The sequence below is a fragment of the Orycteropus afer genome, unplaced genomic scaffold, assembly GCF_000298275.1.
Source record: "Orycteropus afer afer isolate SDZICR_OR568_19922 unplaced genomic scaffold, OryAfe1.0 scaffold00178, whole genome shotgun sequence".
In the NCBI taxonomy this organism is placed as follows: domain Eukaryota; kingdom Metazoa; phylum Chordata; class Mammalia; order Tubulidentata; family Orycteropodidae; genus Orycteropus; species Orycteropus afer.
Window position 1 is genome coordinate 5,807,321 of NW_006921765.1, and position 19,024 is coordinate 5,826,344.

The 19,024-nt window shown below is 44.2% G+C and overlaps 1 protein-coding gene across 1 annotated transcript in view; it reads left to right on the forward strand.

Moving 5' to 3' along the window:
• Positions 1–5,533: 5,533 nt before the first annotated feature.
• KIRREL3 (kirre like nephrin family adhesion molecule 3) overlaps positions 5,534–19,024 on the forward strand; it is a 228,403-nt gene continuing 214,912 nt past the window's right edge. The window contains exons 1-2 of the mRNA XM_042781831.1: positions 5,534–5,555; positions 8,804–8,881. Coding sequence (XP_042637765.1) covers positions 5,534–5,555; positions 8,804–8,881 — 100 coding nt within the window. The remainder of the gene's footprint in view (positions 5,556–8,803; positions 8,882–19,024) is intronic.

A 19,024-nucleotide genomic window follows, 5' to 3' on the forward strand; every position in this document is an offset into this window, starting at 1 on the left:
GAGGCATCGGTGGACAGACTGGCTACTGAGAAAGGCCATCAATACAGGCACCAAACCAAGGCAAAACTGCGGCTAGATCTCCAACCTCCAGACCCTTCATGAGGGCTTCTCCGGCTGCCCCACAACATGCAGCTGTCTCCCTCCTCAGCTCCCTAGCAATCATAGCTATGTGGAAAATCATTTGTATGCTGTCATGTGACTTTTTTTTTTTTTAACTGCTGTTATATGTCTTTGACTTTCGTTTACCTTTTCACAAGTATATGCCTTGTTTAACCGACTGAATTATAATCCCCTTGGGATAAAAAATCTTGTCTTATATAGTTTTGTTTTGCTCATCATGCCTGCCACTTAGTAGGCTCTCAATGAATGTTTGAGGATCGGATTCTATACCTGGCACACTATAAATGCATACAGGTTGTGAAGGGGTGGTATCAGCAGTTTGAACCATTTGTCACCAAGTCAAATCTTACCCCATGTGTGTCAGAGTAGGACTGTGTGCCACAGGGTTTTCAATGGCTGGTTTTTTGGAAGTAGATTGCCTGGGAGACTTGAACTTCCAGTCTTTCTATTCACAGCCAAGTACGTTAACCATTTGCACCAACCAGGAACTCCAGCACTTATGAATCTAACCATATTATCCCACTGTCATTTCTCTAGAATAAGATATTTACTCTCTAGGGTAATTGCATCTGGCTAAAAATGTATTTCTTCAGTCCTAAACTCCTGCTTATCTTATCATCCAAGACCTCTTCACTTGGAAATCCTATCACTTCACACACAAGAAATCCAAAAATGAAACATTCTTGCTTCCTCGTTACAAATGAAAACACTGTGGTCATCTTTGGCTCCTTCCTCTGTTTGATCTAATCTGTCCCTCAGTCCTGTTGCATCTTCCTACAAAATGTCCTTTAGAGCCACCATTTTCTATTTCCAACAGGACTGGTAATGGCTACAGCCATCCGGCTGGTCTTCCTGACTCACTTCTGCAGTCCGTCTTACTTGTTGCTCCCACACTAACCCTTAAAGAATGCATCCAGTAGTTTATTAGATCACCTTGAATGAGTCATTCAACTCTCTGGGACTTCATTTCCACATCTTCAAAAAAGGGAAGGTGGAATTGTTGATCTTGAACCCTCACACTGATGTTTTGTTTCTAGTATATTGAACTCGCCCTTATTAGATACTTCATTCTAGATACTTTTCATTGTATGCTGGTTTACTTGATTTCCATATTAACCATGTGAGGTAGGTCTTACCATTGTTTACTGTTGAGTGCTGGAACAAGGCTTCAGGTCTGTTAGTTTTAAAGCACACATGGCTTCCACTGCTCACGTGACCTCCCTTTAACCCCAGCCAGGTCCATCTAACATCGTTGCCACATGGCCTCAGGAACCATCCGGGGAATGCAAACTCTTCCCAGTTCTCTACTGTTCTGTGCCACGGTGGCAGGTATCTAGAGGCTGAATATCCTCATGAGAAGGCTTGGGGTCCTTCTACTTGCTTTCTGACCTCTGGGTGTCTTCAGAGAACAGGGAGAGGCAGCAGATATAGTATGTGATCTGGGAAACTGAAGATTCATTCCTCCTCCCCTTCCTTCCCCATCCCACCCCCAGCTAGAGAATGAAATCAAGCATGGTTTTTCATAAATATGACATGAATTTTACCTTCAGAATTCCCAGGAGGATGAAACAACCACAGTCTGATACACCTAAAATCTATATCAAGAATCTACGGACCATGACATTACATCTAGTCAGCTTTTTATAACCTAACCCACTCTTGACTGCTAACCAGAAGGCTGGCGGTTCAAACCCACCAGCCACTCCTCAGAAGAAAGATTGAGCAATCTACTTCCATAGAGATACTGCCTCAGAAACCCAAGGAGGGGTTGCTATGAGTTGAGTCTGACTCGACGGCACATAACAACAACAACAACAACCCTGGGGACCCTTATGGTACACTAGGAACTAAGCCACAATTCAGACCTGGATGCTAGTCTGAGCATCATCACCACCAGCTAGCACTTTAGCCTTCTCTGGGCCTCATTTTCTGAAACCAAAATGGAGGAAATAATTTCTGCCTTTCCTACGTCACAGAGCTACCATGAGCACCTAATGAAGTAGTGAATATGACAACATTGTAAAATAAATAAATAAATAAATATCCTATAAATGTTGTTGTTGTGTGCTGTCGAGTTGCGCCCGACTCATAGCGACCCCTCCTTGGGTTACCGAGGTGGTATCATTACGGAAGTAGATTGCCCAAACTTCCTTCCGAGGAGTGGCTGGTGGGTTTGAACCACTAGACTTCTGGTTAGCTCCCATCCTATAAATATGAAATAATAATACACTGTGTCATTATTATTACTAGTAAGAATAAAGGAATTCTAAGACTAGATGTCCCATCTATACTCTTTGAAACAGAAGAAAGCCATTCCATTCATAAATCCATCCCTTTTTATTCCTCCCAAGAGGAAATCCCACAAATGTTCTCAAGTTGCCTATTCCATTGAGTTACAAGTTTAATTCAGTCTGCAACTATCCTCATCTAACCTAAATCCATTGTGCTACATTTAAGCCCACCTATTTTCATTCGGACCTGAGTAGGAGAAATGATCATTACTGAACATTTTTTAGTTGACCCTTTTGCTAAATCAGCAGACCTTTCCTGAGCACTTGCCATATGCCAGGCTCTGGCCTGGGTCCTGGGGGTACAGAGCTAGAAAAGGCACAAACCTGACCTTTATGTTGTTCATAGTCTAGAGGCCAGAAATTCTAGGGTTGCAATATTCTTTCTCCCTAGAAACATACTTTGTCCCAATAAGTGCTTTCTTACAGACAATATTCCCTAAACTTTTGTTCTCCTCAGAGTATGCCCTCCACATATGGCCCTGGACTTCTTTTCTGTGAATTTTCCTTTTAAACCAGGACTCTTTTTAAAAAAAAAAAAAAAAAAAAATTTTGTTGTGGTAAATGTATGTGTAACAAATCACTTTCCATTTCAACAATCTTTACATGTACAGTTCAGTGACATTGTGCTCATCATGTTGTTCAACCATCACTCTTATCCATTCTCCAATTTTTCCATCACCCTTAACAGCAGCTCAGTGTCTCCTAGCCAAGTTATCCTTTCACCTCCCTCTCGCCTGCCCCTGGTAACCACTAATAAATATGTTTTGAGAATACACTTGCCTATTCTAGATAATTCATATAAGTGGGATTTTTATATTTGTCCTTTTATGACTAACTTACTTCACCAGCATAATGTTTTCAAGGTTCATCCATGTTGTAGCATGTGTCAGGACTTCATTTCTCTTTATGGGAGCTCTGGTAGCGTAGTGCCTAAGGCACTTGACTGCTAATCAGAAGGCTGGTTGGTGGTTCAAACCCACCAGCCACTCCTTGGAAAGAAAGTTGGGCAATCTACTTCCGTAGTGATACTGCCTCAGAAACCCAAGAAGGGGTGTCTATGAATCAGGTCCAACTCGACGGCACATAACAACAACAAATATTATACTATACCAGCATACCTCAGAGATATTGCAGATTCAGTTCCATACCACCACAATGAAGTGAATATCACAATAAAGCAAGTCACATCAATTTTTTGGTTTCCCAGTGCATATAAAAGTTATGTTTACACTATACTGTAGCCTACTAAGTGTGCAATAGCATTATGAAAAAGTTTGAAATATTGTGAGAATTACCAAAATGTGACATAGAGATATAAAGTAAGTACATATGTTGAAAAAACGGCACTGATAGATTTGCTCAGCACAGGCTTGTCACAAACCTTCAATTTGTAAAAATATCTGTGAAGCACAATAAAGTAAAGCACAAAACAAGGTATACTTGTATGTATGTACCACATTTTTTTATCCGTTCATCTGTTGATGGACACTTGGCTTGTTTCCACCTTTTGGCCATTGTGACTAGTGCTGCAGTGAACATTGGTATGCATGTATCTGCATTAAAACTAGTACTTTATGTTAATCACATTCCATGATGAACACTGTTATGGATTGGACTGTATCCCCTAAATTATGTGTTGTAAATCTTAACCCCTATACTGTGGATGTAGGGAGCTCTGGTAGCATAGTGGCTAAGGCACTTGACTGCTCACCAGATGGCTGGCGGTTCAAACCCATCAGCCACTCCTCGGAAGGAAGGTTGGGCAATCCTACTTCCGTAGTGATACTGCCTCGGAAACCCAAGGAGGGGTCGCTATGAGTCAGGGCTGACTCGACGGCACATAACAACAACAACAACATACTGTGGATGTAATAGGGTTTTCTTTGTTATGTTAGTGAGGCTGTATCAGTGTATGTAATCCCCTTTGGTAATAGGGTTTTCTTTGTTATGTTAATGAGGCTGTATCTGTGTAGGGTATGTTTTAAGCCAATCACTTTGAGATGTAAAAAGAGCAGATTAGCACAAAGAAGCAAGCACAGAGGGGAAGATACATGCCACATGAAGATCACAAAGGAACTGAGCAACAAAAGCTGAAAAAAGAGACAAAGACCTTCCCCTAGAGCCAACAGAGAGTGAAAGGTGGCATCCTGAATTCAGGCTTCTGCCTCTTAAGCTGTGAGAAAATAAATTTCTGTTCATGAAAGCCATCCATTTGTGGTAATTCTGTTATAGCAGCACTAGATAACTAAGGCAAACAGCTTTGGAGTATCTAAGTGGTTCACTGTTGATGAGTGCTTAGCCAAAGACTGTGGCCTGGATGCCTACTTGGAGAAGAACCCATCATCTTATTGTTCTAAAAGGGCTCTCCCTGGTCAAACTCCACCACCCATCCAGTGCCATGTGACAAGGAAGCTGATAGCCTGGTGGCTGGTCTGGCTTACAAAGTGAGAGATTCCTGCTCTTCTCATCACCTTCTATCATCTCTCCACAGTTAGCATGGCTGGACATTTCCCCAGGAAGAGCAGTTAGTTTCTGCTTCCTCCTGGTTCTCCCTATGGTCAGAGCCTTTGACAGCATGCCATCCCCCTACCTGTATTTCTAGAGTCTCCTCCACTTCAGCGCTACTGGCATCCTTCCCCATATGGACCCAACGACCTCTAATTTAGCTCTCCAAATCTCTCCAAGAACATCCTAAATGTTTGTATATGGAAAACTAGCTCACTTCACTTCATTAATCCTCCAACCTGCTCCTTCTTGCAAGAATCCCAGTGGCTTCTCCCTACTTGGCAGCAAAGACTCCATCAGAGAGTCCACTCACTTAATACATTTTTTGCAGTGTGCTTATTAGCACTTTGTAATGTAACCACCTAAATAATTAAGACTAACCCACACATGTCAAATTAAATGAGCCAAATACATTGAGAAATTGCCTCATCCTCAATTTCTTTTATTAATCAGATTTAAAAAAAAAAACAAAAAACAAAAAACCTCTTTCCCTGCTCATTGGCAAATACCAACATGGTCAGTGAGACTCTTTATAACAACTGATGGTACATGTGGCCTCTTTTCTCAATCACCCTGGGTAGCACCTTGTTATGTGATAAGGAATGGGTTTAATTGGGATGGCAGAGACAGCCAACATAGGTAAGCCCATCCTACAGTTTGTTTGGGAGCTCTGGTAGCATAGTGGCTAAAAGCACTTGACTGCTAACCAGAAGGCTGGCGGTTCAAACCCACCAGCCACTCCTCGGAAGGAAGGTTGGGCAATCCTACTTCCATAGTGATACTGCCTCGGAAACCCAAGGGGTCGCTATGAGTCGGGGCCGACTCGACGGCAAACAACAACAGGTTGTTTACACTCTCAATCTTTAGGAGAACCGTACCCCTCTCTATTCCGCCTGAGCGTTCAGGGGACTGTCCAGGAAGATAAACTAGAACATTGGCCCAAATCCATCCAGCACCTCTTGCCTTCCCTCCTCAATACTCCCCTTCCCTCCTGGGCTCATTCCAGGAACCCAAGCTCCCTTTCTCATTAAGAGCCACTGCTGATGTGCTTCAGATGGGCATAAGAAGTCAATAGAAAAGATAATGGAACTCATCAGCAATTGTATTATTCTGATGATGAACAATATGCATGCAATTGTAATGGACCGGTTAACTTTGCCTGTCGTCAGCATGTTGAGGTTTCAGTACTGTCTCTGGCAAAAGGCTATTGTTCGCTGGAGCTCATTGCCTCCTCACAGCTTGTACTTCCGCTGGCCCCCTCCTGGCATGCTGCATTCCTGCTCTTGAAGGTGCTTGTTAGAAAGGATCCACAAATATAGTAAGTAAACATCAAAGGGGCTTTGATCCGATAGGCCCTCAACAGAGCAGGAGCCCCTGAAGAAAGGGCCAAGGCCTTGGATGAAGGAACTTAACATCGTCAATTTGGACGCCTGAGATGTAAGGCTGTTTGAAGTGAGGGCGGTTTGGCCCGTGCCTTCAGACACAGAGCATAGAGGGAAAGAAAGAGAAGTGAGTGCCTTTGGAAAAGGCATGCTTAGATCTGCTGCTCTGCTCTTTACTGATAGTCAATAAACCCCTTTAAAGAACCAGCAGATCAAAGCTAGCAACCTCCCTGAGCCCTGGCATTCTGCCACCACAGACACACTTTGTTTTTCTCTAGGGCAGGAGCACCCAAGCTTGCTTTATCTGTCTCTCCTGGGCCTTCTACTCCCTTCCCTACCCCCCACCCCCACCCCCACCCCCCACCCCCGCTTCCCATAGAGGGTGGACCTGGGCACAGGAGTTGGGTGGAGAGGAAGGGAGGAGCCTACCCTGTCGACACTCTACAGCCGGACATGGACAGCTGGGGCTCAGAGCAACACCAAGCGCTGTGGGAGAAGTGGCTGTGGCACGCCATTCAACAGGACCTTCATTTTCTGAGAAAGTGATGGAGGGAATGGCTGGGTGCCTAGAAAGCCCACAAGGCCTGAGGGGACCTTGGAGGAGCTGCAGTCATATTTCTTCTTCCAGAAATCATATTCTTTATCCACTTACCCAATTTATGGCAGTTGTCACTTTTGTAGGATTTCTGAGCAAAGATGCAGTGTGGGGAGTCTAAAATAATCATGGGAAGTCATTTACAATTTTTGAACCTCAATTTTCTCATTTGCATAATGTGAATAGCAACACCTGATCTGCCTACCTCACAGGGTTGCTGTGGGGGTCAAAAGGAAAATTTGGTGCAGAATTGCTTCAAAACCCATCAAATACTTGAGACAAATCAGGATTAAAGGAGAAACACCAAAGACAAAAGCTTGTCTTCTTGTGAGGCAGGTGTACTCCAGGCCAACACAAACAATGGAAGCTGATTTACAAAGTGCTGTGCAAAGAAAATAAGGTGCCCTGGTGATGCAGTGGTTAAAGCACTCTGCTGCTAACTGAAAGATGCACAGTTCAAACCCACCAGCCACTGTGCAGTAGAAAGATGTGGCAGTCTGTTTCTGTAAAGATTTACAGCCTTGGAAAGCCTATGGGACAGTTCTACTCTGTCCTGTAAACTCACTCCCATCGAGTTGATTCTGACTTATAGCAACACCTCTTTGAGTTTTTGAGGTGATATCACTACAGAAATAGATTGCCCAATCTTCCTTCCAATGAGTGGCTGGTGGGTTTGAGCCACCAGCCTTCTGGTTAGCAGTCAAATGCCTTAGGCACTAACTTGGAATCCTTTTGACAGCATGGGTTTTCTTTTGATTTGGGTGCAAAGAAAAAGGAGCCCTGGTGGTGCAGTGGTTAAAATGTTTGGCTGCTAACTGAAAAGTTAGCAGCTACTCCATGGGAGAAAGATGTGGCAGTCTGCTTCTGTAAAGATTTACAGCCTTGGAAACACTATGAGGCAGTCCTACTCTCTCCTATAGGATCATTATGAGTTAGAATTGACTCAACAGCAGTGGGTGAAGGCTAGTAAATGGTCTTGGATTTGCTACATGAAATTGTTGTTCATCTTGTAGTATTTCTATCTAGTTTTTCTAATTGGGGAAAAAGCCTGTGGGATCAGGTCTATTTCTTGCATCTCTTAGACATTCAACCCCTGTGCTCTCCATTGAGTCTATATAAATTCTTGGTGCTGGTGCTGAGTTGTGCCCAGTATTACTTAATAAAAGAAGATACAGGAATCACCACCCCCATAAACATCTTCCTTATGCTATCTTCCTTCCTCCTACTGTGTCCCTATGTCTCCTCTTCTCTCTTTTATTCTCCCCCTCCCACCTAATCCAATTAAATCTGTTTCCATTATCATTTCTCATCCAGACTTCTAGTTTCTCCTCAGAAACTCACTCTCTCCAAAAAAAAAAAAGGTCTTTCTACCTGTACTTTACCCTCTGTTCTCCCCCTAAGCTCACCTCTATCACCTTTTCAACCATCATACTCACCCGCTGTCTGGTTGAACTGCTCCAACATAGACACCACAGATTGGACTCTGCCTCTCTGGCCACAATCCCAGTATGATCTAGGTATAATTCCCAACCTGGGACATAAAGAGCCTCAATAACTCCTTGAGTAATGGCCATGAGCATGGACTCCAGCACCAGATTCCTTGGTTCAAAATCCTGGCTCCACCACCTACTAATGCTTTCATCTAAGGCAGTTTACTTAATGCATCTGTAAGTGAGAGTGATATAAAATCAGGGTAATAATGGTATGTACCTTATAGGGTTGTTGTGAGAATTGAATGAGGAATTAATTGGCTTAAAATTACACCTGGAACATAGTACATGCTATATAAATGTTTGTTAAATAAACAAATTGCTGTGTTTCTAAAAGCAGCAAGCTTCACAACCCCTGCAGAGGGGCTTTTGCTAACATCTGGCCCATTCTCAACTCACCCACCTCTGTTTTTCTTCCAGAGCTGGGCCTCCAGAAGAGAGGATGCTGTCTGGTGCTAGGCTACATGGCCAAGGACAAGTTTCGGAGAATGAATGAAGGTCGGTGGGAACCTCTCTGATATCTCAGGGATGATGTAGAGGGGGGAAGCTATGCCCTATGCTCAGAGTAAAGAGAGATCAGGAAGAGAAACCTAGGGCATTTCAGAAAGTACAATGGGCAGATTAGTTTGAATTCCATTAAGCTATTTATATAGTGGAGTCCCTGGGTGGTGTAAATGGTTAACCCACTCAGCTACTACCTGAAAGGTTGGAGGTCTGAGTCCACGCAAAGGCATCTCAGAAGAAGCTCTGGTGATCTACTCCCCAAAAAACAGCCACTGAAAACCATAAAGCACAGTTCTGCTCAGACATACATGGGGTCGCCATGAGTTGGAGTCAACTCAACAACTGATTTTATTTATACAGTAATATGGGGAGGAGTAGTGATGCCTGAAACACAGTGATGCTGATTCATAAGCATCTTCCATGCTATCATAACCATGCTGTCTTCCTTCCTCCTATTGTGTCCCCTGCTTCTCCTCCTCTCTCTCCCCTGCCATTTGTTCTCCCCTCCCACCCAGTCCAATTAAATTTGTTTCCATTATCATTTCTCATCTAGACTTCTTTACCTTCCTCCTCAGTCATTCACATTTCTTGGTTGCCTAGCAAATAAGCAGCACCTTTCAGGACACTTAGGAGAATACTAAGGAAGAATAAGGCAGATTTTATTCTCAAAAACCTTACACTTGGAATATGCTTCCTTTCAATTCCATTAGCCCTCCCTCTGCCTCTTCCTCATGGGCCATTCCACCTTCCTCTTGTACTACATCTTTCCTTAGAGGCTTGACTGGGTCTCAGAAGGCTTAGGGAAGGTACTGACATTGACATGGAGGCTGGGATTTGAAGAAGTGCTGTCACTTATGGGGCTGCTATAATAAAGAACCAATCCCTTCCATCCCTAGCCATCTGTCTCTGTGCAGCTAATAACCCTCTCTATCAGATGCCACAGACTGTTTGTCAGGATTCAAAAGTAGATAAACAATGGCTGGGGATGCCATTTATTCATTAAAATCAGACAAATGAAGCCCTGGCTTCCCACCAGCTCAGCATGCCGTGAGCTGGGCCCCTCCCTTCCCAAGGCCCAGGGCCCCTGTAGCCTCATTCCCATTCCAGGCATGGAGGAGGCAGCTCACCTCTACCATCTCTATTCCCAGAGTTAGGCCACAACATTATTCCAGTGCTCTCTTCCTGTGCTCCTCAGCTGGCTCTCCTCCTAACCAACAGTCCACAATACCCACACTCCCATGCCTTCCCCAGACCTGAGACCTTGCCAGTTTTGGGTTGTCACCAGCACCCATCATGGTGACAGTTTGACAAGCGTTATACTAGCAAAATTAAGCACAGAATGTGATCACCTCCCTATTTGCCCCCTGTCTGTATAAGAAAATGGCAGCATCAAGAAGCCACTTCCTATTTGTAGGAACTTCATGATTGAGCACAGCCAAGGGGATGGGGGGATAGGAGGGTTGCATTTTCCACATCCTGTCAGTCTGTCTCCCTCTCTGACTTTTCTCCTCTTTCTCAGCTTGCCCTCCTTCCCCAGCACCACCTTCACAAGAGTACTAGGCAGTAACTTCTAATTTGTGGGAACTGACATCAAGCTCTGACCATGGTACTGAATAGACATATTCTGTTGCTGGCAATGCTCATTGTTGTTGTTGTTGTTATTTGCCGTCGAGTCGGCCCCGACTCATAGCAACCCCTCCTTGGGTTTCCGAGGCAGTATCACTACAGAAGTAGGATTGCCCAACCTTCCTTCCGAGGAGTGGCTGGTGGATTTGAACCGCCAGCCTTCTGGTTAGCAGTCAAGTGCCTTAGGCACTATGCTACCAGAGCTCCTGGCAATGCTCATTAGAGGAGCTGAAACAAGGTTCAGAGATTGTGGAAGCCAAAAAAGCCAGAACTGGGCTGGATTTGAAACCCCAAGCTCCAAGTGTCTGGCTTCAGAAGGATACTGATGCCAGCTCTTGGGGCTTAAAAAAAGAATCACATCACAAGGCAGATGAGCAGGATTTGACACCCTCCTACCCCTATGTCTTATGAGTGGCTAAGGGAGGGGTAAGGAGCTCTGGTGGTGCAACACCTAAGGCATTTGGCTGCTAACCAGAAGCTTGGTGGTTCAAACTCACCAGCCACTCCTCAGAAGGATGATGGATCAATCACTTCCATAAAGATATAGCAACTTGGAAGCCCATGGAGGTCACTATGAGTCAGAATCTACTCAATGGCAGTGGGCTTTTTTCTTTGTTTGTTTGTTTAAGGAGGGGTATGAGTGTGTTTACCATAAGAAGAAAGATACAGTTATTATTCCCTAAATCAGGAGATTAGGAAAATGGGATGAAAAAGAAAGTAAACATTAGGTAGGGAAGCACTCCTTAGATATTGTTTAAATAAAGAAGGAAGGATGAGAGTCAGGAAGGACTAGAGGAGGGCTGGGAAACAAAGCCAGAATTTGACCTCTGAGGGCAGTTAACCTTTCTTTGTGCAACAACTAAGCCAATAAAATAACATGTTTAGTAGCTTTCCTTTGTTAGAATGGGAAGATACCAAAACAATGCCTATTCTCTTGGGAGTCCTCTCTCCAAACACATACAATTCACACAAAGAGGTTATTCCTTTCCACTGATTATGGTTGACTTATTGTAAGAATGAGAGATACTAGCTGCCTTACTCCAATCTACTACCTCTCACAGTGAAGCCTAATTGAGAATCAAGCAAGGAGTTCAGAGACAGAGACAATAGAGGCAACAAGGATGTCCAAGGAACTCCCCTCCTTCCCTGCATCTTATTCTCACCCCTCCCAAATGCCCCAATGTACACAATGATGCACACAATAACGCACACACACAGAGTAGCTGCTGCTTCCAGGTGAACAAGGAGAGAAGGGATTGTAAGCAAGCTAACCCACAATGTGTAATGAATTGCAAGTGTCAACTAACTAAAAGGAGACAGAAGGAGGGTAAGACAGTGGGGCAGAAGGACATACTCATAAAGTAGGTCAGCTCTTTGGCTCTGGAGGGGTGGCAGCATGAGGTGAAGAAGAGGAAAAGGCCCAGAGGATGAGGGGTCCTTTGCTCCTGTTCCAGCCAGCCTCACCACCCAAGTTCCACATTACCCCTTTTTTTCTCTTTCTAAAGCTCACATTCCTAAACTCCTTATTTCTGCAGATAAGAAAATGCATCAGCAAGCATGGGGAACTGTTTTATGGTTTATAATTATCTTGTACCAATATTCAAAATAATTATAACTGCCACATATTAATAATTGAACTGAAATGACAGCCACAACATATATCAAGAAACAGAAAACTCTGTCTGGGCTGCACAGGACACCTTGGTATAAACTGAACAATTGGTAAAATAGTAAAAATAGTTATTTTTCTTTAAGATGCTGGAATTAGAGATATTGGAACAATGAGCTGCTTCTTCCATTAAAGATAAGGTGGTAATCATTATATTTCCAATTCAGAATAATTATAAAAGATCTCCTTGTACTGTACGAAACAGTGTTTGTTCTGCTTAACAGTATCTAATGTGGTGTCTGTCAAGAGGGGAGAAGTGGTCCTCTATTTCATTTGTTGCCCTGTTAATTTGGTATCATTTTATCTTCTTTTCCCTCCACCCCCCTCCTTGCTATATCCACCCCCCCACCAAAAAAAAAAAACTTGAGAAAGAGCAAGAGGGAAATAATGAATGAACAGAATCTTTATAGATCTGGTGTTTATCATAAGCTAGAGTAATCGCAATCAGTGCCGTTAAACTACACAAAGCAATAAAAAGAAAATGCTATTCAAAGATCGTTTAAAGATGCATGTGATAGTCAATGAGAGGTTTGCTCTATTTGGGAGCGCTTAATAGCTTCTTGGATAGAATTGCAGCATTTGCAGGAATAGAGGTGGTGGTAATATGTGTGTGGGTGTTCTTTCTTGTGTGGACTCAACACATTTTAGGCAACAAATGGAGATATGAATAAAAATCAACAAAAGGAAGACAAGGAAGGAAGAAATTAAGACAGTAGGGCAAGAATACCAAGTTTGTTTGACATAATTGTCTCCATGTGATTAAGTACATGCTACTCTAAATAGGAACTGCTGGAAGGAGACAATTTATTTATTCTTCCAACATTCATTGAATACCTGTGTCTTAGTTTCTTAGTGCTACTGTAACACTAATACCACAAGTGGATGTCTTTAAAGAAGGGAAATTTATTTTCTCACAGTTCTGGAGGCTAAAAGTCCAAATCAATGTCTTGGCTATGTGGGTAGCTCTGGGCATTCCTTGGTTCTTGACCATCCTCACATAGCATCTGTCTTCCCCAGTATGTGCTTACTTCTATGTCTAATCAACTCTTCTTATAACTCAGAAGTGATTAGGTTTAGGACAGACCCCACATTGGCATGGCCTTATTAACATAGCAAATAAAACTTTGTTCTCAAATGGGATTACATCCACAGGTATGTTGCTGTTTGCCATCCAGTCAATTCTTACTCATAGGCACACTATAGGACAGAGGAGAACTTCCCCATATGGTTTCCTAGGCTGGCATCATTGCAGAGAGTAGATCACCAAGTGTTATCTCCCATAAAGTGGCTGGTGGGTTCAGTTAGCAGTGAGCAGTTAACCATTGTGCCACTAAGGTTCCATAGCTTCTCTGATAGAATGTGTAGCATTTGCAGGAATAGAGGTGGTGGTAATCCGTGTGCGGGTGTTCTTTCTTCTGTGGACTCAACACATTTTAGGCAACAAATGGAGATATGAATGATGGGGTTAGGATTCCGATATGTACTGTGGGGGTGTGCAATTCAATCATTAACAACCTACTATAAAAATAACACCAATTTTTTATGATTTGTGCCAAGCACGTTCTAAGCACTGGTGATATAAAAGTAAGTAAGGCACAGTCCCTGCCCTCAAGGAGCTCACAATGAAAGTATGCTGGCAGATCTCTGTAAATATGACCTTCACAAACAACTGCTGCCTGTCTTCCTTATCTAAATTAGTTGCCCCTCTTACCCTACCAGGAGCTTTGGTGATGTAGTACCTAAGGCATTTGACTGCCAACCAGAAGACTGGAGGTTCAAACCTACCAGCCACTCTTTGGAAGGAAGATGGGGCAATCTACTTCTGTAGTGAGGAGCTCTGGTAGCATAGTGCCTAAGGCACTTGACTGCTAACCAGAAGGCTGACAGTTCAAACCCACCAGCCACTCCTCGGAAGGAAGGTTGGGCAATCTACTTCTATAGTGATACTGCCTCGGAATCCCAAGGAGAGGTCGCTGTGAGTTGGATCCGACTTGACAGCAGTGAGTTTGGTTTGGTTTTGGCTACCATTATGTTCCACTGTGGCAACTGCTTTGTTTATTTTGTGGCACTGATCATAATTTGTGAGAGGCATTGGTGGTGGTAAAATTTTCCATGCAGGAGACCAAGGTTTGATTCTCACCCAATGCACCTGTGGTAGTAAAGGTTGTATGCCAACTTGGCTGGGCCTGGTTGAGTGCCTGGACAGCTGGTGGTAGTTATTCCCCATGATGAGACTGGCAATCGACTCCATGGTGGGATCTACCATAAGCAGCTGAGTAGCTGCTTTAGCAATGTGGTCTGCTTCCTGTATACAAGCAGCAGCTTTGGGAATAGTCTCTAGCTTATGGCACACTTGAACCCTGTATGTAGCTGAGTCATTTGTTCAGCAGCCTACCATGCTCGACTGCTCTTATAACTTTCAATTGACTTGAATTAATGGCTTGCTGTGTTGTTTGGTAACACTGGGACTGTGCCATTTTATTTATCGACCTGGGCTTGTTAGCCTCAGTAGCCAATAGCTGCCTGAGTGAAGAGATGCCTCTAGCTCCAGTGGGCTGGGAGCAAGGGGCAGAGCTGAAGCCCACGGTTGAGGGGCTTTCCCCCAGCCCCTAGAGCCTGGCACTTTGAACTCAGACTTCTAGCCTCCCAAACTGTAAGAGAAAACTCCTGTTTGTTCAAGCAATCCCATTTGTGGTATCTTCTTTTAGAGCGAGACTAGGTTACCAGAACAGCACCTCATGTATAGCTATCACTCATCTGTCAGTGGAGACTTTCCTGTTGCTGTGATGCTAAAGAGATTTCAGCAGACCTTCCAGACTGAGACAGATTAAAAAGAAAGGCCTGGCAATCTACTTCCAAAAACCAGCCTATGAAAACCCTGTGGATCACAACACACCCCACTGTGCATGGGGTTGCTGTAAGTCAGGGTGACTCAGCAGGTAATAGCAATAAAGTCATAATTTATATTTATTAGACTGGTTACTTGTGCACTGTCTTCTGCAACTAGACAGATGCAGGAAGGCAAAGGCTCTGCTCACTTCTTTCTTCTCCTGTACCTGGGCCTTAGCCCAGTGTCTGGCACATAGTAGTCAAGTAATTTTTATTCAAGTAATTAGTTAATGCCAAAAGTGATGATAGAGGAGAGGACAAAGTCACCCATAGGTATAAGCTGGGTCTTGAGAAGGAGCTCATCAAGCAAAGCAAACTGATGAAGAACATTCCAGGAAATGAGAGTCTCCATGTTCTCAGTCATTCCACCAGTCTTACCTTGGTGCTGCTTCACAGCTTTTCCTCCACTTCTACTATTTCTCAGCCTCTTCTTGAGAGATCAGGGCCCAGGAAGGTCAGCAGAGTAAGGTCATCCTATCTGTGCCTGGGCCATGTGTTTTGGGCCTCTCTACATAGATATTTCCCATCAGATCTTTGAGTGGAACTACTCTATTCCCTCATCCCACATCCCCAACACATACACATACACACACTCATGTGCACACCAGAAAACCCAAATGCACTGCCATTGAGTCAATTCTGACTCGTAGAGACCCCTCCTTGGGTCTCTGAGGCAGTATCTCTATGGAAGTAGATTGCCCAGTCTTCCTTCTGAGGAGTGGCTGGTGGGTTTGAACTGCCAGCCTTCTGATTAGCAGTCAAGTGTGCATACAAAATTCTTTTTCCAAGTTCTTCTCATCACCCATTTCCCCTGGAGATTCATGTTGTTGTTGTTGTTGTTGTTGTTATGTGGAGATTCATAGGTGTGTTAGAAAGCTTTCACATGGCTGGAGCTCTGCCTGCCCCCAAAAGCTCAATATACAATGTTAGGACAGAGAAGGACCCTAGAGATAATTGTGCAGCCTATAATCAGGGAGGCCCAAGGGCATTGAGCAATCTACACAGGGTCACTAGGAAGGTTCTGGAAGAGTCAGGACTACAACCCAGGTCTCCTGACACTCAATCCAGTGCACTTGGAATTCTGAAGAGGTAGGTGAGACCATCACAAAGAGGAAGTTTCCAACACTTAAGTTGGTTTGGTTTTTCAGAGTAACTGAAAATAGAGAAGGTAGAAGGCAGGGAGAGTTGGACGTAGAACATAGGAGACTTGAGTTGATACGGGAGAACATCAGGAATGATCTAGAGCAAAGGACACAGGTCAGGGAAAACAATTTCCAAGTAGCCAGGAAATTATATCAAGCCTGCTAAAGGACAGATTCTGGGATTTGAGTTATAAAAATTTTAACAGAGATTTTATTGGGGAGTAAACCAAATTGCAGCAAGCCTGCCTGGCACTCAAGAGGAGATACAAAGGACTTCAGTTTGAGAAGAAGCTCTGATGATACAGTAGTTAAGGCATCTGGCTGTTAACCAAAAACTTGGTAATTCAAACCCACCAGCTGCTCTATGGGAGAAGGATGAAACAGTCTGCTTCCATAAAGGTTTATAGCCATGAGAACTATGGGGCAGTTCTACTCTGTCCTAGAGGGTCACTATGAGTCTGAATCAACTTGTTTTGTTTTAGTTTTTCCCCCAGTTTGAGAAAGATAGTGATCTCCTTTTATATGAAGCTTTGAGGAAGTTAGTTGGGGGAAGAAAGGTATAGGTCCTGGAACAGTGTCATTTAAGAAAAGGCAGTCCTTTCAAAGCAGGGGCAAAATTGTGGTTGGGCCACTTGTCCTTTCTTTTATTTGTAACAGGTGCAAGGGTTCTTTGCTTTCCTATGATGAAGGCTCAAGAGAATGTGGGTTTGGAAAATATCAGTTAAGGCAGGTTTACAGGTGACAGGACTTGGGGCTGGTCTAGACTTATTATGGTCATTTCTGGTTGACAGGCCACAGGACTCTTGAGTGGCAGGAATGAGGAAGAGGATGTGTAAAGGAGGAGTGGTGAGGCAGCAAAGCCTTGACCTTTCTTTCCTGGCCAGCACTTTGATGCTGAAGTGGGCTGTGCACATAAGCTCTTCTTCCTCACCACTGGGGGGGGGGGGTAGTGCTCTTATGTGCAGCAGTTTTTTTGGTTTTTTTTTGGATTTTCAGGATTGCAGTTACCAGCTGCTTCTCTTAGCTCAGTGAAGGGAACACAGAAATGCCAGCCAGAGTTGTTACTTTCATCTTCCTAGGAAGAAACAATTGCATGTGATAAATGAAGCTGCTTCTGTTCACTGGACACCTCTGTGGGAGGCCACCCTTTGGGAGGGGCTGCAGTACCAGAAAGGAGAAAGGTGGTTCCACAGAAGGCTGGCTCTGTAGCAGGCTCTTGGATATCCCATGGCTCCTGGCTGCATCTGCCTCCCAGTCCAGGCTCTGTGCCTGAACATCACTCCACAGTGGTCCAGATCTTCACCTGTCAGCCATGTGGGGAGACAGAGCCCTGCAAAGACAAAGCATGTGGAATCTTCAGCAGCTCTGAAGTTCTCTGTGATGACATGGAGCCCTGTTGCTTTTCTGCACTCCTGCTTCCTAATTGAAGAAACAGGTTCAATACTGCCACTGTCTCCTGCCTGTTGCCTAACAGAGCTGAAGAAGAGAGGTATCCCACAGTTGGGATGTGAAGTGAAGGAGCCAGCTGTGTGATCTTGAGCCAGTCACTGCACATCTGCATTTTCAATGTTGAAGAGATTATAAGCAAGGCTTTGACATGTGATGAGTCAAAGACCTGGCTTGGCTCCAACACCTGCTCATATGCTGTTCTCACCACCCATCCCATAATTTTAAATGCTCTCGTCACCAAGGGACCCAGTAGTCGGAAGTCACCTGACTGACTTTGTCCTATCTGCCCTCAGAGGGTGGACAGGGCCATACCAGCTGTCTCTAGATGGCAAGGAGGCAGTCTTGGCCTTGGAAACAAATTACACTGTCTTCAGAGCAGAAAGGAGCAGGGGTAGGGTAGCCTGGGACCCTGGCCAGGGTTCTGGCTCAAGGGAGAATGGTCCAGCTGGTGTGAGCAGCTCCACACACACTGCCTGTTGCAGCCCCAAGGTCTGGCTTACTGCAAAAGCCCTGATCATTTTCCTGAGACCATTCCTCCACTCCCTGCTAGAGCCCCTGAGATGTGGGCTAATGCCATCATTTTGTTAGTTGGGGCTTTGGGGTGCATTTTTCCTTATTTCATTTTTCTTACTGATGTGTTTTCTTCCACTGGGGCTGCAAAGCTGGTTATTTGTATAACGTTCCTGTTTATTATTTATGGCAAGACTCAGACTTCCAGGGTACTTTATGATTGTTATTTAATTCACTCTGCATCGTGGAACAAGAGACTCGCCTTTTCTATTCTTCCATAAGCTGAGGGAGGATTCCAGAGCTTTCTCTCAGGCCTGTGCCTCCAGCCATCATTCCTACTGAGAGATCTGCTCATCTAAGACAAGCTGGGGGTCCTGGAACCCCTGCAGACCCTGCCAACTTCCTTTCCAAAGTTTCCTTTCTCTCACAACCCTGTACACTTCACCAAGACCTAGTAATTGCACCTCCTTCCATAGAGATACTGCCTTGGAAACCCAAGGAGGGGTCACTATGAGTCAGAAAATTACTCGACAGCAGTGAGTGTGGTTTCTCCATTCTTGAAGAGCACTTGAATCCATGCACTTCTCTCCATTCCACTGCCACCACCCTAGTCCCTGTCATTGCCCACTTTCACCTGGATACAAACAGTGCTGTCCAAACTGGCTCCCTGCACCCATCAAGCTCAACTCCCTACTTCCAGTTTATTTTCCACACTTTTGCTAGAGTGAGGTTGGAAGGAAGATTGGGCAATCTACTTCTGTAGAGATACTGCCTTGGAAACCCAAGGAGGAGACAATCAGATATTGTCATGTTCCTTTTGAGAATATTCAATAGCTCTCCCTTTCTTTTAGG